This window comes from Siphateles boraxobius, unplaced genomic scaffold (assembly GCF_051911475.1).
Source record: "Siphateles boraxobius isolate OS27281-9 unplaced genomic scaffold, OSU_SipBor_1 55, whole genome shotgun sequence".
In the NCBI taxonomy this organism is placed as follows: Eukaryota; Metazoa; Chordata; class Actinopteri; order Cypriniformes; family Leuciscidae; genus Siphateles; species Siphateles boraxobius.
In genome coordinates, this window is record NW_027509181.1 from 5708890 (window position 1) to 5725579 (window position 16690).

The 16690-nt window shown below is 40.2% G+C and overlaps 1 protein-coding gene across 6 annotated transcripts in view; it reads left to right on the forward strand.

Annotated features, from left to right (window-relative positions):
- plekha1b (pleckstrin homology domain containing, family A (phosphoinositide binding specific) member 1b) overlaps positions 1–16690 on the forward strand; it is a 67640-nt gene that overhangs the window by 30574 nt on the left and 20376 nt on the right. For all 6 annotated transcript variants that reach the window (XR_013195583.1, XM_077205917.1, XM_077205918.1 and 3 more), the window contains exons 4-8: positions 2717–2762; positions 5924–6021; positions 12286–12414; positions 12733–12870; positions 14019–14087. Coding sequence is in view for 5 of the 6 variants with exons in the window: in XM_077205917.1 (XP_077062032.1) it covers positions 2717–2762; positions 5924–6021; positions 12286–12414; positions 12733–12870; positions 14019–14087 (480 nt within the window). In the remaining variant the exon portion in view is untranslated. The remainder of the gene's footprint in view (positions 1–2716; positions 2763–5923; positions 6022–12285; positions 12415–12732; positions 12871–14018; positions 14088–16690) is intronic.

Sequence of the window (16690 nt, forward strand, 5' to 3'; positions counted from 1 at the left end):
TTAAGCTACTTTTTCAAAACTCTTCCTACAGTCTTCATTACCAAGATTAAAACTTGGCCAAACAGTTATTCTCACCAACAAAACACTACGGTACATACATGTTTCAAAATAAGCTTGTTTCACCACAACACTGCCAGCAATTTTCATTCAGAGAACATACGTAATTCATAACACACTGACCATAAAAACACTAACAACAGAGAACATTACATAAAATCATAGACTTTTATTTTTTTAAAGTTTGTACGATTATTTTCACATAAATATTAGTTATATGATAAGTATAAGATCTTTTCATTTTACTGACTGCATTTCACATAAAAAATGAATGAAAAATGCATCAATTTGTTTTTTTTCTATATCTTTACATATAGTAATTTACATGCAAAAAATAAAAAGTTGAAACAATAACAACAATAAAATCCTGAAGCAAAAATAAAAAATAAAAATGTCTAGTGTAATGTTGTGATTTAACATCAAGCACGTTTCAAACTTGCATCCCAATCTTGCAGCTTTCTGTGTGCGCACTTTTTTCAGTGTGCCAGTCAGCATGAGCACAGTTTCTTTTCAGGATATATTGCGCTTATAACTCTTTTTAACATCGAGCACATCCCATTCTTTATATTCTCATTCATGCATTTCATCTCTCTAAAGTCTATATATTTACATACTGCGATTTACACCATATATCAGAATCTCTAACGATAGACATTTTATACCGTGGTAACGATATATATATATATATACATACATACAGGTCCTTCTCAAAAAATTAGCATATTGTGATAAAGTTCATTATTTTCCATAATGTAATGATAAAAATTAAACTTTCATATATTTTAGATTCATTGCACACCAACTGAAATATTTCAGGTCTTTTATTGTTTTAATACTGATGATTTTGGCATACAGCTCATGAAAACCCAAAATTCCTATCTCAAAAAATTGGCATATTTCATCCGACCAATAAAAGAAGTGTTTTTTTAATACAAAAAAAGTCAGCCTTCAAATAATTATGTTCAGTTATGCCCTCAATACTTGGTCGGGAATCCTTTTGCAGAAATGACTGCTTCAATGCGGCGTGGCATGGAGGCAATCAGCCTGTGGCACTGCTGAGGTGTTATGGAGGCCCAGGATGCTTCGATAGCGGCCTTAAGCTCATCCAGAGTGTTGGGTCTTGCGTCTCTCAACTTTCTCTTCACAATATCCCACAGATTCTCTATGGGGTTCAGGTCAGGAGAGTTGGCAAGCCAAATGAGCACAGTAATACCATGGTCAGTAAACCATTTACCAGTGGTTTTGGCACTGTGAGCAGGTGCCAGGTCGTGCTGAAAAATGAAATCTTCATCTCCATAAAGCTTTTCAGCAGATGGAAGCATGAAGTGCTCCAAAATCTTCTGACAGCTAGCTGCATTGACCCTGCCCTTGATAAAACACAGTGGACCAACACCAGCAGCTGACATGGCACCCCAGACCATCACTGACTGGTTTTTGCCACACCTTTTCCTTCCCACAGACTTCCCACTGAGGTGCCTTGATACAACACTCTGGGAACAGCCTATTTGTTCATAAATTTCTTTCTGTGTCTTACCCTCTTGCTTGAGGGTGTCAATGATGGCCTTCTGGACAGCAGTCAGGTCAGCAGTCTTACACATGATTGCGGTTTTGAGTAATGAAACAGACTGGGAGTTTTTAAAAGCCTCAGGAATCTTTTGCAGGTGTTTAGAGTTAATTAGTTGATTCAGATGATTAGGTTAATAGCTCGTTTAGAGACCCTTTTCATGATATGCTAATTTTTTGAGATAGGAATTTTGGGTTTTCATGAGCTGTATGCCAAAATCATCAGTATTAAAACAATAAAAGAACTGAAATATTTCAGTTGGTGTGCAATGAATCTAAAATATATGAAAGTTTAATTTTATCATTACATTATCGAAAATAATGAACTTTATCAAAATATGCAAATTTTTTGAGAAGGACCTGTATATGATAAGCAATGTGAAGTCTTGATTTTGTAATTCCTAAAAAGCCATAAACTGTCATAAACAGCTCTTATCTGTATGTTGTGCCATTTTCCCACACCCAATTTTTTTTAAATCTATTAATCAACATTAATAATCATTATTACTATAATAAGAGCAATAATCTACAATAATGATTGCTGTAATAATAGTCCACCCCTACCTTGTAATAAATTGTTGTATTTTAATTTTTATAATTTATACATTATAATGCTGTTTGCATCATACAACATTATGTAATTGTTGTAAAAATACATGTATGCCACCTTTGTGCAACATTAAGCAATGAATGAACATGGCGTTTCAGATGCAGCTTCTGTTCCACCTTTGCAGTGTAAAGACCGACTTTTGATGTTGATCAAATTTGATTGGTCTCTGTCTATAGTGTTCTGATTGATTCATTGAATTAGTCAAATTTAAGTATTTGACAATACTTAACATAACACAGATACATTTACTAAGGTTTTTTTTTTTATAAAAATTGCCCTTACAAAGGTAAAATAAATAAATAAAAATTTACTGCAAATATTTCACCTTAATGAAAAAGTGATTTTCCGACCCTGATGTACACATACTCACAGATTTCAAATTATGGGGCATGATGTTTTATACTGGAGAATGATTTAGTGTATCTTCAAATATGTGTGTGCATGTGTGTACAGTGTTATCTATCTGCTCTTATTTTTTCATTTAAGGTTAGCGATGCCACCAAATTGCGTCCAAAGGCGGAGTTCTGCTTTGGTAAGCAAGCAATTCCCTCTCCATGTTTCTCAGAGGATGCAGTACGCAGAAGGAAGGGTGACCAAGGGGGATGGTAGACCATGACCCCTGACCCCAGCTATTGTTTCTGAGATCAGAGCCAGAGACAATCACATACTTGAGGTTTTGAGAATACAGGCCACTGTCAAGAGTGTTTGAGAAATGTGTGAGCAGCATTATACAGATACTAAACTTAGTCACATATTGAGTCTCCTAGTGTGAAAGTGTTTATTATTAGGAGCCGTTCACAGCCATTCCATTGTGCTGTTTTTCCATTGTTTTTCAAGTTAAACTTGCTTTAGAAAGATGTATTTTGCCTTTGCGCTTGCGGCTTTTTCTTCTTCTTTTTTAAAATGCAGTGCTTATGTTAAATAGAACTTTTAGAAAAAACGTTTAAAACACTTCTCGAGACCTTTTGTTTTTTCTATTCCATTGACCTGTGTCTCAATGCAAAATCGCATTCTGTGTGAACTGGACCTTATTATTCGACCCTCCTGAAATGAATTAGTGGAATTGCTCTTTTTCATTCTGTAATGTTAACTATGTCTCACTTGGAGATGCTCCTCACTGCAGAACACGAAATCCCACCTTACATATATCTAAATCTACCCATCTCCACCCCCTGATCTCTAAACCCACCCCTAAACCTACCCATCTCCACCCCCTGATCTCTAAACCCCCCCCTAAACCTACCCATCTCCACCCCCTGATCCCTAAACCCACCCCTAATCCTACCCATCTCCACCTCTTAGATCTGGATCCAACTCCGCCCCCTGGATCTCGTGTACTGCAATGAGGTGCTACTGCTCACTTGACCTACTAGTGTTCTTTACTTGTCATGGGCAAGTCCATACTTTTATTGTTATGTAGTAAGACAGTATGCCAGTATTATGGCAAGCTAGTATGTTGCGAAGTTGAGTCTTGATATCTGATTTAATTAGCTTTTTTTCAAAAACAAAACAAAAAAAGTCCATGCCAGTAGCCACCACATTTTTTGGATAGTTATTTTGGTGCATAAAATTTAACTGAATGAAAATGAGAAATGTTGCCTTGGCAAATAGCTTAAATAAAGTAGTGCTGGACAATGATTAATCGTGATTAATCACATCCAAAATAAAAGTTTGTGTTTACATAATATATATGTGTTTACTGTGTATAATTATTTTGTATATATAAATACATACATATGCATGTATTCATTTAATAAATATACTGTATGTGTGTATATATATATATATATATATATATATATATATACACTCACCTAAGGATTATTAGGAACACCTGTTCAATTTCTCATTAATCCAATTATCTAATAAACCAATCACATGGCAGTTGCTTCAATGTATTTAGGGGTGGGGTCCTGGTCAAGACAATCTCCTGAACTCCAAACTGAATGTCAGAATGGGAAAGAAATGTGATTTAAGCATTTTTGAGTGTGGCATGGTTGTTGGTGCCAGACGGGCCGATCTGAGTATTTCACAATCTGCTCAGTTACTGGGTTCTTCACGCACAACCATTTCTAGGGTTTACAAAGAATGGTGTGAAAATGGAAAAACATCCAGTATATGGCAGTCCTGTGGGCGAAAATGCCTTGTTGATGCTAGAGGTCAGAGGAGAATGGGCCGACTGATTCAAGCTGATAGGAGAGCAACTTTCTTCTTTCTTCTAGGAGAGTACTTCTTACTTCCGGTGGCGCTGCACGGCTGCGACTCGGGCTCTGGCTACACGTGTCTATGATAATGTCTAGTTTGGTAGTTTTTACTTACTTATTTTAGTTATTTATCATCTTATCAGTTAGAGTGCGCTAACGAGTTACTCAATGGCAACTATTGCACACATTCTAGTTTGGATGTTTATTACGTGGGAGCTCTTATCACTATGGCTCTTAACAACCACTATGTGTGGAGAGACTCGAACTCTTATATCATACACAAGAGAAGCTCTGGTTTTGCTCTCACCTAGATCAGTGGATCTAAATCCGTTGGTGGACATACCGGAGGAGCTGAAACGGAATCCACATCAACGCCGGAGATCCCGCAAAAGGGGCAGACGAGGGGGAGTTTTACAGCGTCTCAGACGGAGGTCAAACAGGCCGCCTCTCCCTGTTTGATGTAAGATCACTCAGAACCAAGATGGAGGAACTCCGTATCAACGCCAGATCGTGCTTCGAATACAGGGACTCAAGTGTAATGGAAAAATGTTGCCTGGTCTGACGAGTCTCGATTTCTGTTGAGACATTCAGATGGTAGAGTCAGAATTTGGCTTAAACAGAATGAGAACATGGATCCATCATGCCTTACCACTGTGCAGGCTGGTGGTGGTGGTGTAATGGTGTGGGGGATGTTTTCTTGGCACAGTTTAGGCCCCTTAGTGCCAATTGGGCATCATTTAAATGCCACGGCCTACCTGAGCATTTTTTCTGACCATGTCCATCCCTTTATGGCCACCATGTGCCCATCCTCTGATGGCTACTTCCAGCAGGATAATGCACCATGTCACAAAGCTCGAATCATTTCAAATTGGTTTCTTGGACATGACAATGTGTTCACTGTACTAAAATGCCCCCCACAGTCACCAGATCTCAACCCAATAGAGCATCTTTGGGATGTGGTGGAACGGGAGCTTCGTGCCCTGGATGTGCATCCCACAAATCTCCATCAACTGCAAGATGCTATCCTATCAATATGGGCCAACATATCTAAAGAATGCTTTCATATGTATTTATATATACAAAATAATTATACACCGTACACACACATATATTATGTAAACTTAATTGTTGCCCAGCACTAAAAATTAACTAAAATAAAACAAAAACTAAATTTAAGCTGAAGTTTATTTTATTTCAAGTTACAAAATAGTTTTATTGGTTAGTTTTAGCTAACTACTAACCCTGGTGTGCAAGTTTGTTAAACCGCATTCACATAATCCGAAATTAACCAAATTTTGCAGTCAAACAAACCCAGGTGCGCTCTAAAAGTGCTAGTGTGACAGCACCAATTATTCAGGCCTAGAAATGCACACTAAAAAGGGGAAGAGACTGTCTGGCTGACATGTTGCCAAATCCATTATGGCACAATAATGTAATTATATCAACACCTCCAGATTGTTTAAATATAAATCTTTGTGTCTTCCCACAGTCATCAACGCTGGAATGAGGAAGTTTTACTTGCAGGCGAATGATAAGCAGGATTTAGTGGAGTGGGTCAGCGCACTCAACAATGCCACCAAAATCACAGTGAGTTCCTGACCTTGGATCAGATTCCTCTTACTAACCAGGGGTGCGTTTTCCTTACAATGGCGTAACTCAATGCTTAATCACCATAGCATCAAAGTAGAAACTAACTAAAAAACATTTAGTCAACTACTGTCTCATAAAAGTAACTAAATGTAGTCAGATGATGTTAATATTGGTATTTGGATTAGGTTACTAATCACATTTTTAGTAATTATGCTGGAATACATCTTTAAAGTAGCCTAATCCTAAATTAAATTGGTCTTATAGAGGGTATGCATTGACATCACTTTACCGCCGGAACACCGTGTTTTGTGTGTTTTTCGGTGCATTCACGCTGAAAATAAATGCTGCCGCTCAGTCTTTTTGCCACTTAGTGGGCATAACGTCTCTGGTTACTCAACATAACCATAGTCCCATGAGAGGAGGGAACGAGACATTACGTATGGGGAAACCCTTTTCCTCGAAATGCTGAAGCCTGATTGAATCACTCTTTTGCTCGCAAATAGCCAATGGTGGTCGACCATTCGCCTGATTGGCTGTGTCAGCCACTATATAGGTGACATCGGGCGCCAAAATACCTCAGAATCTTTCGACTGAGCAAGAGCTATTGAGGCTATGAAGAGACTTTTCACACAGCAATTTACGTAATGTCTCGTTCCCTCCCTCCTCGTTCCCTCAGGGAACTACGGTTACATTGAGTAACCAGAGACGTTCCCTTATCGAGTCGGTTCCTCGACATTACGAATGGGGAATGTATAAAACCCTGCCGTGTGAAAATTGACTGGTCCAGCACACACAGAGCCGATGCAGAGGCTATAGGCGCTAAGGCATAGACTATCAGCGTGTTCGCTCCTCCTCTAGGTCAGGTACCGGACCTGGTTTAAACACCTAGATGCATTTTGGCATAGAGCCAACTCAGCGCCTCCCTGTAGACCGTCAAGCAGCACTGGACTGGTGTGATATAGGAAGTGGAAATAAGGCAACAAACATGTTGGCGCTTGAATACACTGCCAACCTAAATAAGCGGGCATAGATAATGGGGACAACATATGAGTGTGTTCTGTTTAATCAGCAGATAATTCATGGATGCAAGAGAATAACATGATAATGTAGCGTCTCGCGCTGTTTAGATGACCTGGTTGAAACAATGATTCGAAACCCGCCAAGCCGGGGCGTGTCTTAAGGCAACTCGGTCGTCCAATGGTTGCTCGGCCTTCTCCTCTTGCACTGACATAACGTGTGGTGCAAATGAGGGAATATCCAGTTTATAAAATCTCGCAAAAGTGTTGTGAGATGACCGGCCCTGCCGCTATGCAAATGTCCTGAATAGACATACCTTTTGCCCAAGCCCATGACAATGCCAAACTCCTAGTAGATTGGGCACACACTCCTATTGGGGAAACGAGTCCTTGGGAGGCATAAGCCAGTCATACAGCCTCCACAATTCAGTGTGATAGCCTCTGTTTCCGACAGTGGCCCGCCCTTCTTGGCGCCCGCAAGGCAGGAGAAAAGCTGCTCTGAGACTCGAAACTGGCTAGTTCAATTCACATAAGCACTAGGCGCACACACGGGGCACTAGGCGCACTTCTGCGACACTAAGTCGGTGGTTAGCTCAGAGGAGCGAAACGCTTGCATTGTGATAACCCCGTTCAGAGCCTAGGTTGAGAGCACTTTTGTTGTGTAGCCATGTATGGCCGTGAGTCTGACCATGCAATCGTCTAGGTCAAACTGCATACAAGTACTGTTGACTGAGAGAGCATGCAAATTTCCCACTCGTTTCCCACACGCTAGCGCGAGCAGCAGCACCATCTTAAATGAGAGCAGTTTTAAGTCGCTAGACTCAGCTGGTTTGAATGGTGGGTCGGACAGCGTACTGAGGAATAATGATAGGTCCCATACTGGCATCTGACGAAGGCGGGGTGGATTAAGCCGCCTCACCCCCCGAAGAAAGCTCGTTATTAGAGGGTGTCTACCCACTGAACAGCCATCCAGCATGTCATGAGAGGCGGCGATAGCGGCTATGTAAACTTTCAGTCTAGAGGGAGAGCTGCCAGTATCTAGACGTTCCTGTAGGAAGGTCAAAAAAGGTTCACAAACACTCTCCATTTCAATGCGTATAAGCGCCTCATCAAAGGCGCTCTGGCTTCCGCTATCGTGTGTAATACTCTCTGTGAAACGACCAGGTGGCTCACATACTGATCTGCCACACATGCAGGTCCCACAATTATTTTGACTGGGGGAAATGCATACTTCTTACCCCTGGGCCAGTGGCTCGACAGCGCGTCCCCTTTCAGGGAAGATGTCGTCAGTGAGAAATATAGTGGGCATTGGGCGTTTTCTTCTGACGCAAAAAGAATGATCTCCCCTTAGCCAAAAAGACTCCAGATCATCTTTATTGTTTGAGGGTGCAATCTCCACTCTCTGTGCACAATGCCCTCCCTGGACAGCACGTCCCCGCCGCAACGCCACCACCGCTGTGTTATCCGGATAAGAACATGGTGGTCTTTCATGAATGGAAGAAAAATCTGCAGTGCCAAACAAACAGCTTCCATCTCCAAGCAGTTTATATGCCAGCGCTTTTGGTCTCCCAACCACGCACCGAACGCTGGTCTGCCATCGCAGAGGGCTCCCCAGCCTGACAGTGACGCATCTGTGGTGACCACTATCCGTCTGACCACCCTGCTTATAGCAGCACCCTGTTCGTACATAGCTGTATCAAACCAGGGCGTCAGAGCCTTGAGACATGATCGCGTTATGATAAGGTGCTTCGTCCCCGCTTTCCACGCATGTGGCTGTGCCCGGCTATGTAACCATAGTTCCAGCGGTCTCATATGCAGTAAGCTGCCATTAGACCCTGTAGCCTCTGAAACGTTTTCAGGGGGATCGCCCTGCCTTGCTCAAAAGAGGCCAGTGCACTGTGAATGGACTGGATCCTCTGTTCATGCTCTTTTGCATGTTCCCAGACAAACCCAGACACGCCAAGTAGGCGAGGAGCCCGTGTTTGTGCTCCTCGAGAACACTCCCCGATTGAGCGATGATCAGTCATTGAGATAGTTCAGCACGGGCATTCCACTGTGTCTCAGGGGTGAGAGCGCTGCATTCATGCACATCGTGAACATGCGGGGGGCTAGGGTCAGCCAAAGTGGTAACACTTTGAATTGGTATGCAAACCTTTCGAATGCAAATCGCAGAAAACACCTGTGGTGACAGGCTATCTATATGTGAAAGTAAGCTCCCTTTAGATCCACCGCGATGAAATGATCCCCGGGCTGGATGTGTGCGATGATCTGCTTCACTGTAATCATTTTGAACGCTCATTTCGCGAGCGCTTTGTTTAGCAGTCTTAGATCCAAGATGGGACGCATACACCCGTCTTTTTTCGGAACAAGAAAATTGCCGCTGTACAGCCCGCATTCCCTCTGCTACTCGGGTACCATCTCTGTTGCCTGCTTGGCCAGGAGGGAGGAGATTTCTGCCCGTAGCAGCAGGGCACTCTGTTCTGATACTTCTGACATAATCACGCCGCCGAAGGGGGGTGGCCTGCGAGTGAACTAAAGAATATAGCCGTGCTTTATAGTGTTGATCACCCAATCTGACACCGCCGGGAGTACTGCCCACACGCTCAGGTGGCTCGATAGAGGAGGCGGCAGTGTAGACCGTTTGGGCAGTAGATGTGGCAGCATCTTAGACTGCTTCAGCGCTTTGGTGAACTTCTCGGAGAAGGCCTCAACCGCGACACCGAATAGACCTTGCGGACTTACCGGAGTGTCCAGGAGCTGCTGCTTCTCCCAATCCCGCATTTCAGTTAGCATCAGCCACAGGTGACGATGCAGGACTACGAGGCTGCCCATACTGCGGCCAATTCCCTTTGCAACCTTCTTAGAAGCGGCCAGAGCCAGGTGTGCTGACGTGCGCAGCTTCCGAAAAGACTCTGGGTCCGGTCCTTCCTCGTCCAGGGACCTCAGGAGTCGTGTCTGTAAGACTGCCATCGTGTGGAGGGCAGATGCTGCATGTCCCGCTGAGACGTATGCCTTCTCAGCAATATGAGCTGTGGCTTGACATGGCTTGGAAGGCAACAAGGCGGTTTTCCATTCGCGGGACGGACATAGGTGAGCTGCGATACATATCCTAGTTTCTCCGCCCCCTCCACTGTTGTCAGCAGCTGGGTCCCTTGTGCATGGGCTCGGGCTGAGTGAGGAGAGCGCCATGAACGTCGTGGAGCTCAGGGAAAAAAGGTGCAGTTCTCTGCGGGGTGTCCGTTTGGCGTTAGAACGGCCAGCCTTGCACGAAGTATCTTGATTGGCAATTCCTTGCAGGCTCGGCAATCTGATCCTTTTATTGCTGCCTCAGTGTGCACACTGCTTCTGTGCGTCTGGGAAATCAACCTGCCCACCACACATGCGGCAAAGATACATCCTTTGCGGAATGATAATCTGCCGGAATGCAAGACGGGATTGCAATCTGCGTTGTCCACTCCAGTCGCGTAGGTCAACGGCGAAACCAGGCTCCAGGTGAAGAAGAAAGATTCTTAAGTAGTTTGGCGCATGACATCGCCTATATAGTGGCTGACACAGCCAATCAGGCGATTGCTTGAGCCCCATTGGCTATTTGCAACCAAAAGAGTTATTCAATTAGGCTTCAGCATTTCGAGCAAAAGGGCTTCCCCATACGTTTTCCCCATCCACAGATGTCTTGTTCTGGCCACGGGAAGGAGCATTAATACCGCTTAATAAATATAAGCAGCACGGCGCAAACCTTCCCGAAATCGATGAATATATAACATCTGTTTTTGTTTTGTTTTGTTTTTTTGTATGTGCCAACAGTGGGACAGTCTGTATATTTGAGCAATTAGCACATGTTAAAAGATCAAATCCGATTTGAAGCTTGTGACAAACATGCACATCAACCCGATCAATTTAGAGTTCATGTAAAGACTATGTTCAGATTCATTCATCAGAATGACTTAAAACTAAATGTGTCCACGTCAACGTAGCTACTGATAACGTTAACCTTTATTCTAGAAAAGAGACATGCATGTTATTTTCCTGTTTTTACAAAAGATTTGATTCATTTTGGTGTATTGCCAGGCATCCAGATTTCTGAAAAATCAATATTGGCTTAATCATCTTATTAGGACATTTATGATGCATGCATAATCAGAATATTCAAAGTGGACAATGTCAAATCACAATTTCCATGCTGCCAATAACATTGTTTTGAATGTTAATGGCTGTGTTATGATGCATATTTTTGCCACTGAATGCTAAGTTGTTAAGACGATTTCAACTGACAGTTTGTTTGGGTAAGAATGTGTAGTGCCAGTATGTGTAGTGATGGTGTATTGATCCGTATAGTGTTTTTAGCTGGAAGGCAGTGAACGATGAACTGCCATCCCCACAGATGCTGCTTTAGTGTCAGTCAATCTTTACTAGCAGGCGGCTTATCATTGTATCTGCTGGACCAGGACAAATTATTCATTTATTCTGAGAGGGAAAAAAAATCTAAATTTAAGTATTTTTATTCCAATAACATAAAAAGCATTACAAACTTTGCTATACTATTAATTTATTCTAGATTGGAAAACTGAATTTTCAGCAGCCATTGCCAAAGTATTCAGTCAAATGATCCCTCAGAAATTATTCTAATATGCTTATTTGGTGCTCAAGAAACTTATTATTACCAATGTTGAAAATGGTTGTGCTACTTAATATTTTTGATAATTGATATATTTCAGGATTAGTTTGAATAGAAATGCCAAAAGAACAGCATCTATTTTTAAATAGAATTTGTTTGTAACATTATAAATGTCTTTACTGTCACTTTTGCTCAAATTATTGTATCCTTGCTGAATAAAAGGATTAAAAAAAAACACCCCAGACTTTGAAAGTTCTTTGAAAGACTTTGAGTGTTACTTGCTGTGTTTAGCACCTACAGCTCTGCAGATTCTTCTGAAGAATCTCATCATTAGAGATTCAAGCGACTGAATTTTATTTTCACAAGCTCCCTGGTGATTTTTGTTAAATTTAAAAAGTTTGAACAAGACATGTCAGTATAGATTGTTTTGTGTATCTGTGACAGTGTAATAAAAACAAATGTAATTTACAAAGAAGCTTTTTTTGAAGGATGGAACAGTTGGTCATAAGACATGAATAAAATACAGCAGAAGCATATGTACTGTATATATATATTTGCTTCTGCTGTACTTAAATACTCGTTATAGAATGTTGTTTCTCACACAGGTTTGTTTCCTCGTTTCTTCTCCAGGTGCCGAAGTCAGGCGAGCAGGTGGCTCAAAATACAGCAGAAGCATGTGTGGACACGTCGGGCACCACGAAACAAGTGTCCTACAAGACCGAGATCATCGCAGGAGTGCCCATCATTACCACCACACAGGTCACACAGCAGCCGATAACCCCATTACATATATATCACATAGTTCATACCAGGGTAAAACTAAAATGATTAAAACATTTTTGTTAATTGAAATAAAATAAAATATAAATATTAGATTAAAACATTTGTGTTAATTGAAATAAAATTCAATATAAATATTAGTTGAAAAACTTAAAATAAAATAAACTTCCTTGGCAATAAAATAAAATAAGTTGAAGCACTAAAATTAGTAACTGGAAATAAATAAAAGCTAAAACTAACAAACTAAAACTTAAAAAAATAATGTGTTAAATGTTGTTGCATTGCATTTATTTTCAGGAAAAGGGTGAAGATCAGAACGGTGCAGACAGGAGCGTGCTGAGGAAACCTCATGGTCCGCTGCCGTATTACCTGAGCCGGAGTAACCAGGACCAGTCGGTCATAAAAGCCGGATTTTGTGTCAAGCAGGGAGCTGTGGTAAGTAAGAAGTGCAGAATGTATGAAATGATAATGTGGCGTTAAATCTGTAAAGCCTGACATACTGAATAGTTTATTGAATATTTAGATAAAATAAAAAAATAAATACAAAAAAATTTTATTTGTTTTTTTGATGAGTAAGATGTTTGATACATCAGGCTTTTGTGCTCATATGACATAGGATAATATAGAGATCATACTCCAAGAGGGAGGAAAAAACACCTCACATTTCATCAGAGGCCCAAACTTAGCGAAAATATGCAATTCGGTGCAGCTGCTGATATTTATATGGCCAAAAACTATCATGAGATTTGTAGCGTTTGTAATGTAAATCTGTGAGATCTTTAAAACAGTATAGACTACCTGCATAACATATCAGCTTTCACTCTATATCTTCCAAATAATGTCTTAGTAAGATGACTTTTAAATGCTTAGTTTTATGATCAAAGCTCTGTAGCTTTTATTGTGGGGGGCAAAATATACAATGCAATGCAACACAATGATGATTGAGAAATAAACATTTCTCAAAAGCCTGATGTATCAATGTATCTGATATATCAATTTAGATAGACATTTTAATGTATGTATAATCAAGTAAACCAGCAGTGATTATCTTGAAATAATAATAACAATATAAAGGTTATTCTTACATTTACTTTATAAAAGTCAGTAAACATTTCACAGCAAAAAAAACATGTGTTCTTATCATGCAGTTGATTGTGTACAACAGGTTTTTAAGCAAAGTTTTAATAATGTTGATAATTTAAAGCCTGTAGAAATGTGTGTGTCCAATATTACACAGTAGGCTTTATAGGGTTAAAGGTGCGTTCACATTAGCGAAATGTAGGTGAAATGTCACAGGGAAAAAAGAACCAAGTTGTTTTGTGCACAGTTCACACCAAAGTCACTTTCAGACCAAGCAGCCTTCTGGCACATGACCAACTCATAAACATAAACAAAATCTATGTGGGGAATGTTTTCGCCACCACGCAAAAAACTCCTTATTGTGTGGATTCTTATTAAAACGACTGGTTTTAACAGCCTTGTTGCCGTGTCCAAAATGAACATCTATAATGTCAAATGTATAATCATACTGCCTACATGTCTTTAAATTCTGCAAACTGAAGTGTCTTTTTGTCTCTCTGTAGATGAAAAATTGGAAGAGGAGATACTTCATGCTGGATGACAATGCACTCAGCTACTTTAAATCAGAAATGGTCAGTCTCTCCCTCTCTTTCTACCTCCTTCTCCATGTCGCCTGAGTCCTTCGTCTTTGAATGCTGCTAGAACCCATTGACCTGTTTGACTCCTTGTTTTCATTGTGTTTTGCACCTGTGTGTCCATGAGTCCATCTGTAATCTCCCATCTGATAAGTGAAAGTCCTGCTTGTGTGTTGTTCATGCCATCTGATCCTGTGTCCAATCTCATTTCAGCAATGAAGCATATTTACATGTGTGCCCCCAGAATTAGACCAGTGACTCATGCGGGCGTGAAACAAGTCTAGTGTGTGTGTGTGTGTGTGTGTGTGTTCGCGCACACGTGCTTGGGTGGTTGTTTGAACTTGCTCACAGTGTTATGAATTCCTCTTGCTGTGAGTTAACAGTCAGTCTGTGTCTAAACATGTCTGCATCAGTGGCGATTTCTTTAGGAATACACAGGAAGCACATTTCCCTTTTAAATTTCATCAGAATTTTGATCAACTTATAATTATATTTAGAAACAAAAATAAGTTTGTTTTATTTAAAAATATTCTGATGCATTTTAAATATATACGGTGATTACATTTTCATTTAAGAGTGAACTATTGTGATTTTGAAAGGTTAATGCCAATTTCAACCCTGGGTTTTGAAGCCCTGCTTTAAACATTGTGAATTACTTGCCCTACGGGTAAAGTGTTGGGGAGTACGGATGGGTGTACAGTTGTTTGGCATATGACATACGTTTCCTCTTACAAAAAAGCAACTTCCATGTCTTCTTGACCGATAAGGGAGCCATCATTGGCTCACTTTTTGGCTGTAGTGGTTTAAAGTTCTGGTAAACGATTATAAATTGTTTTGACTGAGGGGGCAGAACAATGGCGAGTCGTTCCACTGTTCAAACACACAACTTCCTGTTGAAAGTTTTTGACAAACTTTATTTCCCACAGATTTATAGTAGCCTGATTATTTTTATTCCCATGAAGTTAAGAATAGCAGAGACTGTTCTTCTGCCTCTGACAGTGAAAACTCTCTCTCTCTCTCTCTCTCTCTCTCTCTCTCTCTCTCTCTCTCTCTCTCTCTCTCTCTCTCTCTCTCTCTCTCTCTCTCTCTCTCTCTCTCTCTCTCTCTCTCTCTCTCTCTCTCTCTCTCTCTCTCTCTCTCTCTCTCTCTCTCTCTCTCTCTCTCTCTCTCTCTATATATATATATATATATATATATATATATATATATATATATTAGAGGTGGGCATAGATTAATTTTTTAAATCTAGATTAATCTCACTGGAATCTTGGAATTAATCTAGATTAAAATGGCTCATTTGAATTCTGCCGAAGGAATTCAGAATATGTGTGCTACCCAAATAATGACTAAAAGTAAGTCTTTGAGAATAGTTCGCCTCGCGTAGGGATGTGAATTTGTGCCAAAAATGCCATTCGACATTAGAGGAGCAGAAGTCGAATATCGGTCAAAAAAATGTATAAAACAAAATAAATAAATTAAATGCACAATTACAATGACCGAAAGGGAGGCCAATTTCATCTTTAGCGATTTGTCACCAAACAAACTGTTTATTAATTGAACAAGTAACATGTTTTCGTCGTTTTTTTTTTTTTAACATAGTAGCCTAGGCTAATTGGAAGAAGAAAAATACAATAAGCACGATGTAGCTACAGTCCGTTTTTGCATCCCCAAACCAGATGCTCGTTAGATCAAAAAATAATGTCATATGTCATAATGATTTTTTGTGAACCTGCCTTAACAGGTGTTCTGACGATTCATGCTACCCATCGAGATGTGCTACTTACTGGTTATGCGCATGTGCAGACTCATTTTTCTTCTGCTTACCACGCCCATAAATCTATGCATCCTTTCTGTGGAGACTTGTAGGAAATTTTGACAGGTCAAAGATGAATATTTGATGATAATTTTTAGTTTTTAAAAATAAAAACAGTACAGTATACTGTACTCTTACCATCGAATTTTATTATAATTGTATTTCATAAAATAATGTCATTTTTACTTGTCATATCAAATGTTAAATAACGATGTCATAATATTGTGAGATTTACACAATTATGGAAACAATAGAGAATGAATCAACATTCTCTGTGATCGATTCGACCTTGGGTAGCATTTTTTTGCAAAGGCAGCACAAATCGACAGACTCTGCTATCGATTCGCGCTACGGTAGCATTTTTCGACAAGGCAGCACAAATCGTCAGAACACCGGCAATAGCCTCATCCTTTTTAAACAAATTAGTTTCAATCAACGTAAACTATTCGTGTGACTATGCCCCTGCGTAATACACACACATTACCGCAGGATGGCGGGTGTTCATTTCATAAACTGTACACAATGGTAGCTTATTTATTTTGTAGCCTATAAATTAATGTATATGTCCAACGGATAATGTCATACTTTTTAGTAGTGCTATCGCGACGTAATAATCTGTTTGGTTTTAAAATGTATTACCTGAATGAAATGAAATCGAATGTATCGTCCTGTGGAATCATTCATTCACAGACAGCTTACGAAGATGTTCAACTAATAAAGATCTTCATCGCTGGCAAAAATATGATGCATTTGCAGATTTGCTTTCACTAGACTAAACTGTAGCTCT